General features: G+C 34.7%; 1 protein-coding gene across 3 annotated transcripts in view; it reads right to left on the reverse strand.

Annotated features, from left to right (window-relative positions):
• LOC149807707 (cytosolic carboxypeptidase 6-like) overlaps positions 1–14530 on the reverse strand; it is a 147565-nt gene extending 133035 nt beyond the window's left edge. For 2 of the 3 annotated variants that reach the window (XM_089969562.1, XM_089969574.1), the window contains exon 1: positions 879–1033. In XM_089969562.1, coding sequence (XP_089825688.1) covers positions 879–966 — 88 coding nt within the window. In that variant the 5' untranslated portion in view covers positions 967–1033. Of the gene's footprint in view, positions 1–878; positions 1034–14497 lie in introns of those variants that run through there. The other variant, XM_089969569.1, reaches the window with a different exon arrangement.
• Between the last annotated feature and the right edge of the window lie 3614 nt (positions 14531–18144).

Consider the following 18144-nt stretch of genomic DNA (forward strand, 5'->3'; position numbering starts at 1 on the left):
TTTTCTTGTTATTTTTTACTAAACTCTTAACATCTGTAACAGAATGGCTAAATGAATTTCACATAATTTTGTAACTCAGTTCTGAGAGAAAGCAAATCATTCACATGAATCATTCACATCTGATTTTTGTTTATGTAATTTATTAAACTGTATTTTACATATGGGAGGTTCATGCTATTCTATTCTATATATTTGCTCAATCTTCTTTATTCCATCCCTTAACTTCTTTTTATTTTATTGTTTACTCGTTCTGGGCAATAAAAAAGTGGTCGATCATCTCCTAGATAAAGATAACCAAAAACCTTAAGGAATGTGGAAGATCTCTCACATCAAATCCACAAAGCCCCCTCCCACTTTTCTGAACGTTTGCCAAAATTAGATTTTAAAAAATACTGTCTCAAAACTCTATTGACTATGAAACTTATTTAACTTAAGCTTAACTTCAGTCTACCAGTATCAGTGGATATAAGGGGTGGTTCTCAATGTTTAAATAATAGTTGTTTCTATATCAGCACCACTTTCGAACACATTTAGCTTGTATATCGATATGCTGACATGTTAACTTTCATGGGACAGTGTTAATGTTTTCTAAGTACGCTGCATAAAAAGCAGTACTGTTACTTCTTAAGACATTAATTCTTTGCATATCAATAAATATTTATGGAATATGTCGTATATAGATCTAGTTTTACTGATCACGTAAGTTTTTAATTGTCAGACAATCCATTAAAGAACATAAATTTTTCACCTAGAGTTGGAATTCTTAGATCCGCAACCAGCATCACTGTAATTCAGTTGTCAGCAATCGTCTAGTGCTTGACTGGAACAATTATAACACTGTAATGCAATGTATTATATATTCAATTTATTTCTCATACTTATCAAATTATTTTTGTCTCCAGGAAAAGCCATGGCCTCTCCAGTTAATACATCTGATGGCGTCAATGTTGCATCAATTGACACCATTCAGCACACAAGGACTGCATGTGCTCGCACTTGTATAACTGCAAGATCATGGGTTTCAGTGCTCACTGGGGGTGAATACTGGGGTTTCAAGAAGACCATCATTACAAAGTGGCTTTCCTCTTCAGACTGGAAATAGAGCACACCCTATACAACAAATCAGATGTTTTTAATGACAACCAATCAAATGCTTTCAATGACAACCAATCAGATGTTTCCAGTGACACTGAGAAATAAATGAATCTCTTTCTTTTCAACACATCAAGGTTACCAACAAACCAGAAGAAGAAAAAAGTGAAGATCATTCATTTTTCTGGTCACACAAACAAAAAACACCCCTGATGAAAATAATTTTTTTTGTGAGTAGGATTTCCAAATCTTAAATCACACTACAATAAATAGCAGGTGCAGAAATTTCTGATATCATCTATCAATCAACTTTCCCCAATGTAAAATGCGATGGTGGCCCAAACTATACTCTAATTTGCAAGACTACCTCCCTTCCCCCATGGTAAATTGAAAGTTCAGATATACACTGTACGTTATGATAAATGAGACAGTCCATCATAAACTACCAATATTTCTTCATGGTAAGTGGAATGTTCTGATTTAATCTGCCAAACACAGTTTCAATGAGACAGTCCAGCATGATCACCTACAGCTGTACCTTTGGTCAGGTCATGGTACCTTAAATGTTCTCATAAATAATGTAAATAAACAGTGATGATAAATGAGACAGTCCAGCATGATCACATACAGCTGTACCTTTGGTCAGGTCATGGTACCTTAAATGTTCTGATAAATAATGTCAATAAACAGTGATGATAAATGAGACAGTCCAGCATGATCACCTACAGCTGTATCTTTGGTCAGATCATGGTACCTTACATGTTCTGATAAATAATGTCAATATCAATAAACACTGATGATAAAATGAGACAGTCCAGCATGATCACCTACAGCTGTAGCTTTGGTCAGGTCATGATACCTTACATGTTCTGATAAATAATGTCAATATCAGTAAACACCGATGATAAAATGTGACAGTCCAGCATGATCACCTACAGCTGTATCTTTAGTCAGGTCATGGTACCTTAAATGTTCTGATAAATAATGTCAATAAACACTGATGATAAAATGAGACAGTCCAGCATGATCACCTACCTTACATGTTCTGATAAATAATGTCCATATCAATAAACAGTGATGATAAAATGAGACAGTCCAGCATGATCATCTACAGCTCCTTTGGTCAGGTCATGGTACCTTACATGTTCTGATAAATAATGTCAATATCAATAAACACTGATGATAAAATGAGACAGTCCAGCATGATCATCTACAGCTGTACCTTTGGTCAGGTCATGGTACCTTACATGTTCTGATAAATAATGTCAATAAACACTGATGATAAAATGAGACAGTCCAGTATGATCACCTACAGCTGCTCCTTTTCTCGGGTCATGGTACCTTACATGTTCTGATAAATAATGTCAATATCAATAAACAGTGATCATAAAATGAGACAGTCCAGCATGATCACCTACAGCTGTACCTTTGGTCAGGTCATGATACCTTACATGTTCTGATAAATAATGTCAATAAACAGTGATGATAAAATGAGACAGTCCAGCATGATCACCTACAGCTGTTCCTTTTGTCAGGTCATGGTACCTTACATGTTCTGAAAAATAATGTCAATAAACAGTGATGATAAAATGAGACAATCCAGCATGATCACCTACAGCTGTACCTTTGGTCAGGTCATGGTACCTTACATGTTCTGATAAATAATGTCAATATCAATAAACAGTGATCATAAAATGAGACAATCCAGCATGATCACCTACAGCTGTACCTTTGGTCAGGTCATGATACCTTACAATGTTCTGATAAATAATGTCAATAAACAGTGATGATAAAATGAGACAGTCCTGCATGATCACCAACAGCTGTTCCTTTTGTCAGGTCATGGTACCTTACATGTTCTGATAAATAATGTCAATATCAATAAACACCGATGATAAAATGAGACAGTCCAGCATGATTACCTACAGCTGTACCTTTGGTCAGATCATGGTACCTTACAATGTTCTGATAAATAATGTCAATAAACAGTGATGATAAAATGAGACAGTCCTGCATGATCACCAACAGCTGTTCCTTTTCTCTGGTCATGGTACCTTACATGTTCTGATAAATAATGTCAATATCAATAAACACTGATGATAAAATGAGACAGTCCAGCATGATTACCTACAGCTGTACCTTTGGTCAGATCATGGTACCTTACATGTTCTGATAAATAATGTCAATAAACACCGATGATAAAATGTGACAGTCCAGTATGATCACCAACAGCTGTTCCTTTTCTCAGGTCATGGTACCTTAAATGTTCTGATAAATAATGTCAATAAACAGTGATAATAACTGAGACAGTCAAGTATGATTGCCTACAGCTGTACCTTTGGCCAGGTCATGGTACCTTACATGTTCTGATAAATAATGTCAATAAACACTGATGATAAAATGAGACAGTCCAGTATGATCACCTACAGCTGTACCTTTGGTCAGGTCATTGTACCTTAAATGTTCTGAGAAATAATGTCAATAAACAGTTATGATAAAATGAGACAGTCCAGTATGATCACTTACAACTGTATCTTTGGTCAGGTCATGGTACCTTAAATATTCTGATAAATAATGTCAATAAACAGTGATGATCAATGAGACAGTCCAGTATGATCACATACAGCTGTACCTTTGGTCAGGTCATTGTACCTTAAACGTTCTGATAAATAATGTCAATAAACAGTGATGATAAAATGACAGTCCAGTATGATCACCTACAGCTGTATCTTTGGTCAGGTCATTGTACCTTAAATGTTCTGAGAAATAATGTCAATAAACACTTATGATAAAATGAGACAGTCCAGTATGATCACTGACAGCTGTATCTTTGGTCAGGTCATGGTACCTTAAATATTCTGATAAATAATGCCAATAAACAGTGATGATAAATGAGACAGTCCAGTATGATCACCTACAGCTGTACCTTTGGTCAGGTCATTGTACCTTAAATGTTCTGATAAATAATGTCAATAAACACTTATGATAAAATGAGACAGTCCAGTATGATCACTTACAGCTGTATCTTTGGTCAGGTCATGGTACCTTAAATATTCTGACAAATAATGCCAATAAACAGTGATGATAAATGAGACAGTCCAGTATGATTGCCTACAGCTGTACCTTTGGCCAGGTCATGGTACCTTACATGTTCTGATAAATAATGTCAATAAACACTGATGATAAAATGAGACAGTCCAGTATGATCACCTACAGCTGTACCTTTGGTCAGGTCATGGTACCTTAAATATTCTGACAAATAATGCCAATAAACAGTGATGATAAATGAGACATTCCAGTATGATCGCCTACAGCTGTACCTTTGGCCAGGTCATGGTACCTTACATGTTCTGATAAATAATGTCAATAAACACTGATGATAAAATGAGACAGTCCAGTATGATCACCTACAGCTGTACCTTTGGTCAGGTCATGGTACCTTAAATGTTCTGATAAATAATGAAAATAAACACTTATGATAAATGAGACAGTCCAGTATGATCACCTACAGTTGTTCCTTTTGTCAGGTCATGGTACCTGGAATGTTTTGATGAATAATGTCAATCAACACTGATAATAAATGAGACAGTCCAGCATCACCATCTGCCTACCAGGTGGTAAATGAAAAATGTTCTAAAAATCACTGTCAAAACTTTCATGAATCTGTTTGGTCATAAACTAAATGCAAAAACTTAATTTAAGCCAGTCAAATGTGAAATGTAGGTCATAATAACCTGCTATTGTGGCTTATGTGCCTGGTACTAAATAGAAATGCCTATAATCATCCAGTCTGATGATTTTATCTTGAACGAACCTTGAAAAATAAACTTAAACCAAATTTATCAAAAGTTAGTGATATCCAAAATATAGGTCACATTGATGTAGAGTATCTGCCTTGGATGCCGAAAGTGATTAGAGCATCCAAATCAGATGCAGGGGGTCACTGGTTTGAAACCCAGCCCGGTCATAGCAAAGACATAAAAATGGTATTAGCAGCTGCCTCGCTAGGCACTCAGCATTAAGAGGTTAGTGTTAGAACTGATTGTCCTGGTGTCAGGATAATGTGGCTGGGTGGATCATGTTGTCACATGCCTGCAGCATGATGCCCCAGTGCTAGATATCATTATAAACTGCCACAGTGCATACATCATAGCAAAATAGAGTCAAATTGTTAAAGCTATGCTAAAAATCCAAACACACGCACATGTACATGTACATGCACACACACACACACATGCACACACACACACATGCACACACACACACACACACACACACACTCATCACGATGGATCCTCTCACAAAGTTTCATGATTCCAAGTATAACAGTATATTTCCAGTGTGCAAAACAAATGAGATAAATGCAAAAACTTAACCTAGAATTTACAACTAATGTACATGCATGTGCAATTTAGTCCCGACAGCCCCTTCCGCGTGAAAGGAGGGGTGGATTAGAGGGAAGTGCATAAAACCCACCCCAAACTATTGCCTAGCACCTATGAAGAAAGAATGGGACAAATTGATGGTATGCATTTATCAGTGTTGATGCAGATATACCAATGCTGGTGGTAGTAAAATAGCTTACCGTAACTATTTGGAGGTAAACTATAAAAGAAAAGCTGGAATGAAAGAGGTCTCTTGATTCAACTAATCAAATGTGTCAGTTTTTGTTCCAACCTGATTTTATCTGTCAGAAAGGTCTGCATATTAGTTTATGTTCCAAACTGATTTTAACATGTTTATACAAATAATGTTCTGTCTGAATCTGGAACAATTAGATATGGAGTACCACAAGGCTCAATTCTAGATCCATTACTATTTATTTTATTTACTAAGGGACTCAGTATCATCTACAGATCTCTGTGAAGATGACACAACATTGTCAGACATCCAAAACAAATCATAAACTCGAAATTTCTTTACAGAATGCCATAAACAAACTGGACAACTGGTGCACATGAAATGTCATGGTAGTAAATACTGGTAAAACTTAAATATTACTTAACATGGCAAAACAAATCTTGATGCTGATGAACTATGTCTGACATGGAAGGATAAAAATTTGCAAATGGTCTGTCATGATAGACTACTTGGTGTTTTGGTAGATAATAAGTTATCATGGACTGAACATATCAAACATATCAGTAATAAAGTCAATTCAAGTTTATGGCTTCTCAGTAGGATGGGATACTTTCTCTCTGAAAGGCACAGAAAACTATTTTATAAGTTATATACAACCCTATTTAGACTACTGGAATACAGTATAGGGTAATTCAAATAATAAAAACATAGCAAAGCTGGCACATCTTCAAATAAGAGCATTTGGGCTAATATCAATCCATAAAGAAAGCAAGGAAAATTGAGCTGGTTAAGTTAAAAATATTACCTATTAAAGACCAAATGTGTCTGAGAAAAGCCAAATTAATGTACAGAATATCCATTAATAGTGCTCCTGAATATCTACAATCACCATTCCAGTATAGGCTACCTGGCGATACTCCCCACCTGCAATCCATGTCTACCAAACAGTATAAAATTCCCAAACCAAATAAGGAATTTTTTTTTAAAGTTTCCAATACTCTGGAACTTTGCTCTGGAATAGTATTCCAGTTGAGATTAGAAATGCCCACTCTATTTCCTTCTTCCAAAGCCGATATATCCAGTGGCTTCAGAGATGCAGCTAAAATAAATAAATTCCTTTGTATGAGGGCCTCAAGGTAGATTAGTTCTTAGCTAATTGTGTTACCCTGTTTAAATAAAGTCATTATTATTATCATTATTATCATTATTATTATTATTATTATTATTATTATTATTATTATTATCTGTTAGAAAGGTCTACTGAAAACTTTCATCAAATTCTGTTCTGCAGTTCTGGAGAAAAAAATAACTTGTAACAAGATTTTTGCTTTTTTTTTTAATAATGCAAGCTGTGTCTGATAGTGGATTAGTATAATTTGTAAAAATTTAAAAATCTTCAAGCTTAAATGTTTTCTGTCAAATTTGAATAAATTCTATTGTGCAGTTTTGGAGGAAATAGGTTTTATATTTTCGGTAATGGAAGCAATATTTAAAGGCAAACAAACATCATTTATGAAAATTTAAAAGGTCTTCGTGCCAAGACAGCTTTTGTCAAGATTAATAAACATTTATTAGCAGTTTTAGAGAAGTTGTTTATAAAGTTTTTCCTTTTTTATTAGCTATGGCCATATTTAATGAGGGATCTGCACATTGATTTTACGAACATGAAAGGTCTTCACGGCAGGATAAATTCCTTGAAACTGATGAAATTATATGGTTTGGGAGAAGTCATATAAAGAATTTTGTAGTAAAGACAGTCATACTTAATGGCATCATTTGCACAAACTTGAAAGGCTTTTATGCCAGTATGATCTATGCCATAACTGATTAGAAGGCTTTTGTGAAGGAGTTGTAAATAGGTATTGGTGGCAGACAAATGACGGGTTTTTTCCAATTTTGGTAATGGTGGCCATATTTAACAGCAGAATGCCATCAATGTACAAAATTTAAATACAACATGCTATGTGCCAAGTTTGGTAGGAACTGGTCTAATGAGCTTTTTAAGAAGCTGAAAATAATGACTGATGAGCTCCAGACGGGTTCCTGATTACACACAATAAGCCATACCATACGTTTGTGTTAAGGACCAGTTGTCCCAAATGACAAACTATTCTTCACCAAAAAACGTTATATTAAACACAATCTCTCAGCTTACACACAGTGGAATTGTGAATAGAATGTGTCTAAATTATATTGCACAATACATATATTTAACCTGAGATTAATATGAACTAGTCCACCAATCCCTTGTGGACAAAAGTTGTGGTTTCTCAATGTTTTTATAATGGTTTCTCTCTCAGCAACGAATTAAAAAATAATTAACTTGCATATGAATAACATGACATGATGACTATCATGGCACAATAGTAATGATTAAGCCTGCATGGTCACAAATTACTGATACTTCATGTGGCATCAATTCTTTGCATATCAATCAATCTAGGTTAAATCTGTCAGCTGAGTACAGACTTTCACTTTTCACCTAAAGTTTTCACTTGTCACAATTCTGCAGACCGTCATGAATTTTTACATGGAATCGGATTTTCTACATGATGGACCACAGCCAACACTACAGCACATATAATGCAGCTGTCAGTAATTTACATGTGCTTGATTGCAACAGAGACTGCAATGAATGTATGGGCACTCAATTTACTTCTTATAGTTATCAAATTATTTTTGTCCCCAGAAAAAGCTGTGAACTTTCTTTTCCTGTAAGACCATATTTGCCATATTCCCAGACAGTGTTTTGGAGAAGTTTTGAGACTCAAAAATTGTGCTTTGAAGTGAGTCAGTGAATGGTACCAAAAAAGCAATGCGATCCAATTTAGAATAAGCTATCTTTTCATATAAGCCCATATAAAATTATTGTGTAATTAAAACCAATTATCTTGTCTGTTTAGTTTTTTTAAAAGCATTTAATTCACTTTTAGAAAGAAAGACAGAGTTAGTAGACTTAGCAATGTCAAATATAAACGATATACAATACATCAGTTATCACAACCAAACTGATATTAAATAAAACATACATCAAGCTGCTATCTTTAAAGTCCACTGAATGGCAAAATACATGTAGAATCAATAATGTACTGAAAATGAATTTATTAAATTTTGTACAAATATAAGTACTCATCTCCAAAAGATATATGGCCTAAATTCATTACAGAAAATCTACCTAATTTGCAATAAAAAATTATTTAGAACCCATAGACCAAGACAAAATTAAATTCTGAAAATAAAAATGTGGCCCTGAAGACAGTATACTGATATATGAATGCTACATAACAAACCTCATCCTTGTGCTTATGTAATGATATAAATCTACACGTAATACCATTACTTACTTAAAAAAAACATCACAGTGACCTAGATTGTACTGCAGATATAAAGCTAAATTCAGCAAATATTCAATCTAAGATTTTTATGGAAATGACATGACGTTACACATTATGTATTCTTGACAACTTACTATTTTACTATCAGACAGACACAACGAGGAATTTTATACATCAACTTACACATTTCTCCGATATCTGCTTTGCTAAGTTCTTCTGGATGAATATTAATTTAACTTTAATGTTGAACATTAATTTAACTTTAAGTCAGAGACTTCAAATTAAGGAAAGAAATTGCAAGTTCACCACTGTTTGCATTTACTGAAACGTAAATGTCAGGATATCACAATGCCACTGAGCTTTCGATGGATACATTTTAATTACAACATTTTGTTGATGAAAATAATACGAATACATGTGTTAAAAGCTTTCAAGTAAAGTAGACATGCCAATCATTATGTTTACAATGTGTTTGTGTGTATGTGTGTCATTTGGATATTTTATGTATAAAATAAATAAAAATCAGTCATAACACTACAATGTCATCAGTGCGGCAGTTTATAAGGATGTCTAGCACTGGGGCATCATGCTGCAGATTTGTAGCATGTTGTCCCACCCAGTCACATTATCCTGAAACCAGGATGACCAGTCCCAACACTAACCTCTTAATACTGAGTGCCTAGCGAGGTAGCTGTTAGTACCATCTGTATGTGTCTTTGGTGTGACTTGGCCAGTGTTCGAACCTGCGACCTCCCACATCTGAGGCGGATGCTCTAATCACTAGACCACCAGAGCGATCTAATATTATCTTTGTCTTTGTTTACAATATAACTGATATTACCCATTTCATTGTTTTCTTTTTCTTTACCATATAAATTTACATGAAAATAGAGTCCAACTGCAACCAGCATTGACTCTGATCTGCCATCACATAATGCACCATCAGACCATAGTCTATGTTCTTTGTTATATGGATTATTCCTAACAAACTGCATAAACCCAGATCTGACTTCACATTATGTGATGGCAGATCTAGGTCTGTGAAGTTTGCAGTTGGATTCTATTTATAATCATGTATATACAGTAGTTTAATATTTTTTTATAAATGTAAAATCAAAACACAAATTACACATCTAAGCTGAATTTCTTCATGCTAAAAGATTTACAAATATAACTGTTCTACCTCCTGAATGTGAATTTTATATTTTTTATTTGACCAGGCTTTCAGAATACCATTTTAAACTATTCTCTTAACCACTACTGCTGGTACTAATACTACTACTATATGTACTCATAAGTTTAGGCAAACTACAAACAACAAATATCCTGATCCACCATATTATCATGCACCTGCAAATCAGGGTCTATGTTGTTTGTTCTTCTGATTACTCCTAACAAACTGTACAGACCCAGATCTACCAGCACATCATGCAACAGCAAGGCTGGGTCTCTGTAGTTTGCAGTTGGACTTGAGTTATAAGCACATATATGGTAAAGTTTTATGAGTCAAATGCTTAAATAGCTGATAATGATGACAGCAATCTTCAAACTGACATCATAATTTCTTCTTTATGTAGTAGATGAACAAAATTAAAATCAATTACCAGCACAGCAATCATTACAGCAATAAAAAAGTGGACCCAATGACCTCTATGAGGTCAAAAGGTAGAGGTCATTTGCCAAAAATTTTTATGGATAACAAATACCTGTACCTTGTTTATTTAGAAATTCAGACACACATCATTATCACACACACGTGGATTTATTAATTTATACAATAAATATTCACATTTACAATAATACATAATTTAAATTAGTTACTCAGGAGTCAAATTACTATGCAGTTTTCTACAAATTCCTTATCCACTAAAATAACCATGTTGACTGTTCGGGTCATCGTAACTTTTACCTGACATGGAGATTTTACAAACCATGTAACAGTATGATTCAGTAACAACTAATTCAATGTGTATACTGCTGGAAAATCAAATATTTCTTGCACAAATTAAAAAAAGCTGTCCTAAGTGTTCTAGAACATTCTTAATTTTAATTTTTTCCACTTCAAAAGTCAGTATTAACAAAAATAAACTATTCTCAACAAGTATAATTCTCCAGTTTTCAACACCATTGCTCATTTGAAAACAAAAGCACCTATTTCACGGCGTCAGTTATGCCATCATATAGTAACAGGTGATTGCTTTACCTACAATTGCTCTCCTTCACGTTCAAATGTGTTGTTATGTTTACAAAGTCTTTTTTATATACACATAATAATACATTTCGTGTACTATATGTATAATGGTGACCAACACTAACGATCTTTTTCTACTTAGGAAAATTATCTCTCCCAGGTGCATCTTGTGTTTAGGACAGCCTCATGTGAATACAGTCCACAGGTTGGACTTCACCAATAAACCACAAATAAAGATCAATACTCAAGTATTTTGATGATGACAATGAAGATGCTATGTCATAAACTTGTTAACTCTGTCACCAATTGTGAAATTTAAAATGTATCATTTTATTCTACACAGTGAGACTCTAATTACAGTGAGAACTGGTACTGTGGTTCTCTAACTCATAAGCCAAGCACTGGTGAAATATTTACCATAATTCAAATGTTACTGATTTAGTTCAGCAATCAATATGTCGAAAACACTGCCACAGTTTTCCTTGCTAAGTTACCTTTTGCATGAGTAACATTATTTGAGTGTAATTTGAAAAAGATATATAAATTGTTCAAAGAACCAGTCCCTGGCCAATACGGGCTACCAATTATGTGAGATATTTGTGAAAATTTTTCTCCAATTCCCAAAGAGTGATGGGACATGGTGTATTAAGGCAGTAATATGTTAAACCAAGGTAACTATTAGGGTTGACATCTTACACTGAGAATGACTAAAATAAAATGACACATTTGAATTGCCCTTCGATGGTGTAAAAGGTATGCCAATGCTTTCAAATTTTCATTTTGATAACATTGTTGTACCCATTGTTGTCATCTTGGTGCCTTTATTGATCTTAAATAAGATAATAATTTTTGTTCTAAAACTTTACTACTAATTTTAGTTTTAGTTTTATCAAGTCTATCATTGCTTATTGTTGCATGATTTGCACCTTATCTATCATCAAAAAAGGCTTCCTGATGAAAATAAGCAATCACTATGGACTTTTGCAATGTTGTCCAGATACTCAAATGGGTAAAGAAAAAAGGATGTTGAGTCTAATCCTAATCACCTTCGCTAGCCAAGGTTCCAATATGATAACTTTATCTATACCTTGGCAGATCAAACATATACTGGTGCTTTGTCCAAGCAACATCTATTAGATTTCATGAGTTGCCTCCTTTAGCATGTAATGCCAACTAACCAATAGCATGGTGCACTGTACATTGGCCGAAAATGAGGGAGGCAATTGACATAAAAAGGATACTTTGGAAGTTTAACATCAAACATGACTATGTACCAGAGGGAAGCCATTACAGGTATTTTTGAGAGAAAGGTATTTGTGATAACAAGGATTGGCAGTGGAAAATCACTTATTTATCAATCCATTCAAGTTGTGTGCTCCCATTGTCTTGATCATGTAGGAATAGTATTCAAATTTTGACAACTTAATTTTGATTCGAATGCAGTGGTGTGCCACTGCATTTAATGAAATTCACAGAAAGGAAGCATCTGAAATAAATACCTGCTAGATACGCCAAGGTGTATATAGGGTTATCATATTGGCTTGCAAAGATGAATCCTAACCAGTGCAACACATTCATTGTAACATCATACTGCATGACAGTCTGGTTTACACTTCATCACATCTCTTCTTTGGCCTCATCTAAGCATATTAACATACTTTCACACGGATTTTGTCACATAACGCCATGTCAGCCTATTCTGCGCATCGGGTAATTCCACGCAACAATATGTCATTTCTGTAAACATTTGATCACGTGCTATCTTGGGTCAAAATCCATTTTGTATCCAGAAAGAAGAATCGTACATTAATTAAGATAAGTGATATTCATAAAGTGTACAAAAATATCCCACATTTAGACTCAAAATGCACATAAAAATGTGACTTCTAAATGACAATGTGAAGACCCACTCCATGACCTTCTTGAACCTGTAACCCAAAAATTCGATTTACTATGCATCTTTTAGAATTATACAAATAAATACATTATATAAAAGATGGAAATGTGTACCTTAAAACAAAACTGTATTTTAATCCAAGTTTCCGATTTTGCAAGAAGTTGTTCCACACGTACAAAATTGTCTGCTACCCAACGTGTCTACTTGTCGCTAGAACATAAATTCTCAACAAATTCCCCAGCATATAGTCTGTTTCTGAATTCTGTAGTAATTTTTCCCCATCAACAAGATGCTGTAAACACATTACATCCTATTCATTGTTGATTCTCTTCCACGTAATAGCTTATTTTTCATAAAATGTTGAACTTTACTAACTTTTTTACAAAATCAGTGTAGTTTGCTTAATATCTCTTGCCATTTATTGGCATTCTTACGTTGAATTTTGTAAAACTAGCTATAAACTTGACCTAATTACTCAACTGAACTGCTGACAAAAACAGTCCAAAGTAATATATTTCATTTCTATAGCAAGATGGATAAATATTACATCTTTTCAAAGCTATGTGCAGAATAGGCCAATATATCGCGAGTCAGAAAAACAGGGGTGTGGTATCCCCCGTCTCCAAAATTAATATTATTTTGAACAGAATATTCTGGTGACATTTGCATATTTTCAAGTGGTAATCATTGCTGTATTTTATTTTTTTCAATCATTCGAATTCAGTATGCGTTTTGCTTCAATATTGGAAACGAAAACCTTAGGTGCGCAGAAATGCCCAACAGCAGTGTATGTTTCCTTGGGTGATATACAATGACTTTGCGAGGAATATTGATTGATGAACAAGTGAATTAATTCATTCAATGACATTTAAATGTAGTGTGATCAAATTTTCAAAATGACATATGTACCTGAAGTAGTACATGACAAAATGACCTGTATGACTTGTATGCTAACAATTTATTGCTTCTATTCGCCAATACAATTCTAAGCTGTCCAATACTGTACACTGGTCTTAATCTACGTTGAAAAGCAAATTCATTTTAAATTTCCAAATAATACCTTTAAATACATTATAATCAAGGCATTGGGATCGAAAAGCTACAACCAGATAGTATAGATGCAGTTGAAATGCCTCTGGGTTAACTGAAGATCTTTTTTCCGAGTTAACCGTATACTGTACTGAGAGTGAGAGTTACAATCATTTTGTATTTTAACAACTAAAAAATCGTTTATTATTAGGAGTGGAAAAAAAACGAATATTTAGGACTAATGGTGCACTACAATTATTGCACTATACGTTAAATAATAGTAAGATGAAATTGTCACAATTTATATTGCACCGTGACAGGCACTGATGTGACCGCTGGACGCAACACGCATCCAAGCAACCGTAAACAAACCTGATTCTCCCTTCTTGTCGGCCATTTTGTTTTCCCGGCAGGTAGCGAGACTGGTTTACAATTGTACCAACTACTTAAATGAATACTCGCACAAAACTCGGGTGTGTACCTTACCTCATCATGAATGTGGATGAAACACATGTATACTGCCATAAGTGTGCGTTTGTCTCTGAGTATATATCGCATTGACCATTGAGTGAAGACCTTTGTTTAGGTCGAAACGTTTTGAAATTTCGTTCTTTTCGCTGAACCGTTTCCCAATTTCGCAGCTTCTTTAATATATATATATATATATATGTTATATATATATATATATATGTGTGTGTGTGTGTGTGTGTGTGTGTGTGTTGGTCATGTATATGCCTTATTCATCCTATTTATCCTATTTATAATTGAAGCATGCTATTTTCGATTAAATAATTATTTTTTAATCGTTCTAAAGTTTCTTAATCTGAAAAACAAATTTTGGATTTTCTATAATTGTTGAATAAACATCCATTCTGTGGACGCTACTGGTCAATTTACTTGTGACCTATTAATGCACTGACTCGGATCTGTGGATGTACTCTGTAAAAAAAAATAATTTACGAATAAATATATAAATAAATAAATAAATAAATAAAGTTTATCTTTACAGGGTCATACTCTGGATGCGTTTTCGGAAGTTAATGCAGCTCTGTATCTCGAGGATTAACATGTGGTTATTGTTATTACTGTTGCTGTTGTTGTCTCAATCCATAAAAGTATAATGATGTTAACATTTCAGTGGATATCAATACCTTAGGATATGAATTCTCCTCTTAACTAACTTTGAAACAGTGCTGAATATTGACGACCTTTTTTATAAATGGAAAATTCGTGTAATTCTTCCGATTTAAGAACGAATAAATTGTAATGAAATAATAAATCAAGGAATTTGCTATCTGGATAATAAAATTACGTGTGAAGACAAGTAGATGATCTGCTGTCTGGATAACAAAATTACGCGTGAAGACGAGTAGATGATATGCTGTCTGGATAACAAAACTACGCGTGAAGACGAGTAGATGATATGCTGTCTGGATAACAAAATTACGCGTGAAGACGAACAGATGTCGTTACCTACTGGTTGGTTTTCAATGCCACTTTGAGGATACAGCTGGCTATTGTCAAAGAAATGGAAGCCATAGACCTTTACAGTGGTACTGCCTTGGCTGCCGAGCAATGGCGGATATAATATTCGTGTCCGAAGCTCTATGAACTGGGCCATTGCGACTACCCAAAATGTTGTTGTTCTTTTTGTTGGGGGGTGGGGTGTCTGTTTGATTTATTTTGCTGGGGGGGGGGGGCTTGTTTTTTTTGGGGGGGGGTCATGTTTGTTTGTCTGTATTTGTTTGTTTGTTGGTTTCGTTTTTTTAACCCTATTTATGTTGGTTTTATCGGCACTTTTAACAAATTAGCGGCCGTATCATTCCGATGAAATCGGAGCCATGTCTTTTCCATGGACACAAAGAGAAGCGAACCAGGGCTTGCTGGAGCGGGAATCAGACGTGCAACGTTTGGATTACGAGGCCAACGTTGTACCAACTAGCTTCTGCTGCTCCTCACGAAGATGAAAAATAAACGAGGAGTGGGCCTTAAAGAAGATGTTTTTCACCTGAAACATATTAACCATGTCGATAGTTTATCATTTCTCGATGAAATGAAGAAGAAACTGTCTGCGACTTACGATGTGTACGAAACTAAATACGAAGACTTGTCATCCCATTTATCCTCATTACTTTGGTGAACGTTAATAAGTTTGCAATCTTGACGTCCACCAAGCTCATTTTCAAAACTGATCATGTTCATCAAGATATGTCAAATTAGACTGGTTTCGGTTCTTGTTTACTTACACTATTATCACATTATTGGCTAGATCATGCCAAATAAATGGTAATTTACTGCTCTTCCCAAAGACACGCATAGGCAGCCGACGCAAGCTGGCCTGGACCAATACTGAACTTGCGATCTTTGGATAACATGTTCGCCGCTCATCCAAATGATCTACAGCGGCTCCTAAATTAAACTGTCAACATTCTTGTGAATAATGATCCAGTCATATTTAAAGCCGACATTTTCACAAAATGGTGTATTATCGAAGTTGATATGGTGACTTGTGTGGTAACTGATTGGGACAATTCACTGGAATGTGTATTGAACTTCAAAAAATGCAGGAGATTTCATCATTCGGCCTACCAAGTTGAACGAAGGAACACACGGATGAAAGATAGATAATAAAAAAAAACAAGTATGTTACAAAAAAATTAAATGTCTCTTTATATGTATTAACCAGTTGAACGAACGAATAAACGAGTGCACGAAAACACGAGTAAATGACCTGTTGAACGAATAAATAAATCAGTGTACGAACGAACATACAAATTAAAAGGATTAAAAAGCACTAGTGAATGGCCAATAATGAACAGAACTATGAGAATGGGTATATGTTTCGCAAAATATGTTTAATAAGAAAAACAAAACAAAATTTTCTCATCTTTTACGTTTCTTTTCATCTTCCTCATCATCATCTTTTTCTTGACTTTGCAATAATTTTAATTATTATACTACTATCATGGGAAATATTTTTTCTCATCTAGCATTAAAGAACAACGACTGTTTATAAGGAAGAAAGGTTAGCACTCTATTAAACAAAGCAATATTATTTTTTCGCCGACCGCCGTTGAACTCGCAAATCTAAACTCTAGTCTCCGCTAACCAGACAACTGGAGTGACCATTATCTTCCATCACACGGCAAAGCCTGTGTGTTTGTTTTGTCATTCTGTGTATGTTGTAAACATTGCATGATCAAACTGAATAAGTAAATGAAAACTGCAAAATGTACGTCACAGAAACATCAATCGATTCTTACATTTTTGCGATGTTGAAATTAATAATTTTTTGTACATATGGTCAATGACGTCACTAGGGTTGGAGCCAGTGCGGTAACTCATGGTGCCCCCCCCCCCATGACCTCCTTCCTGCACAAAAATTCAAAAATCTTATAGTCATTTTGGTTTCTCTCCCCCCCCCCCGCCCCAATCTGATGATGTCTCCCGGTGGGATCCACACCCGTCGCACCCCCCGCACCCGCTAGTGACACCACTGATAAGGGTCTAGTGTTCTATAGTTTATATTAATCAAATTATACATTGAGTTTCTGGCTTAGGGTCAACTTCAAAATGACCGCCAAAGTCAAGATATCGTCTTCTTTTGCTTTAGAAAACGTTCTTCAAAGTAGGTTTTATGAAAAGAATGGTCACATTTTAGACAAAAGTCAAAATATCGCCTTCTTTTGCTTTAGGAAACGTTCTTCAAAATAGGTTTTATGAAAAGAATGGGCACATTTTTAGACAAAAGTCAAGATATCGCCTTCTTTTGCTTTAGGAAACGTTCTTCAAAATAGGTTTTATGAAAAGAATGGGCACATTTTTAGACCAAAGCATGATATCGTTTGCCTTTTATAGTGTTTATCATACTACATTAGTAGTTATACAGTTCGATCTTTTGCACAATCATCAGGCTAAACTTTCAGCACTTTAATTTTATTTTTCTATCAATCTGTTTATTGGCTCTAAAGAACTTTAAATTGCGATCCCGAAAATCGATTATCTCGTTCATTATGTTT

The sequence above is a fragment of the Sinohyriopsis cumingii genome, chromosome 1 (assembly GCF_028554795.1).
Source record: "Sinohyriopsis cumingii isolate HCF-2022 chromosome 1, ASM2855479v2, whole genome shotgun sequence".
Classification (NCBI taxonomy): Eukaryota; Metazoa; Mollusca; class Bivalvia; order Unionida; family Unionidae; genus Sinohyriopsis; species Sinohyriopsis cumingii.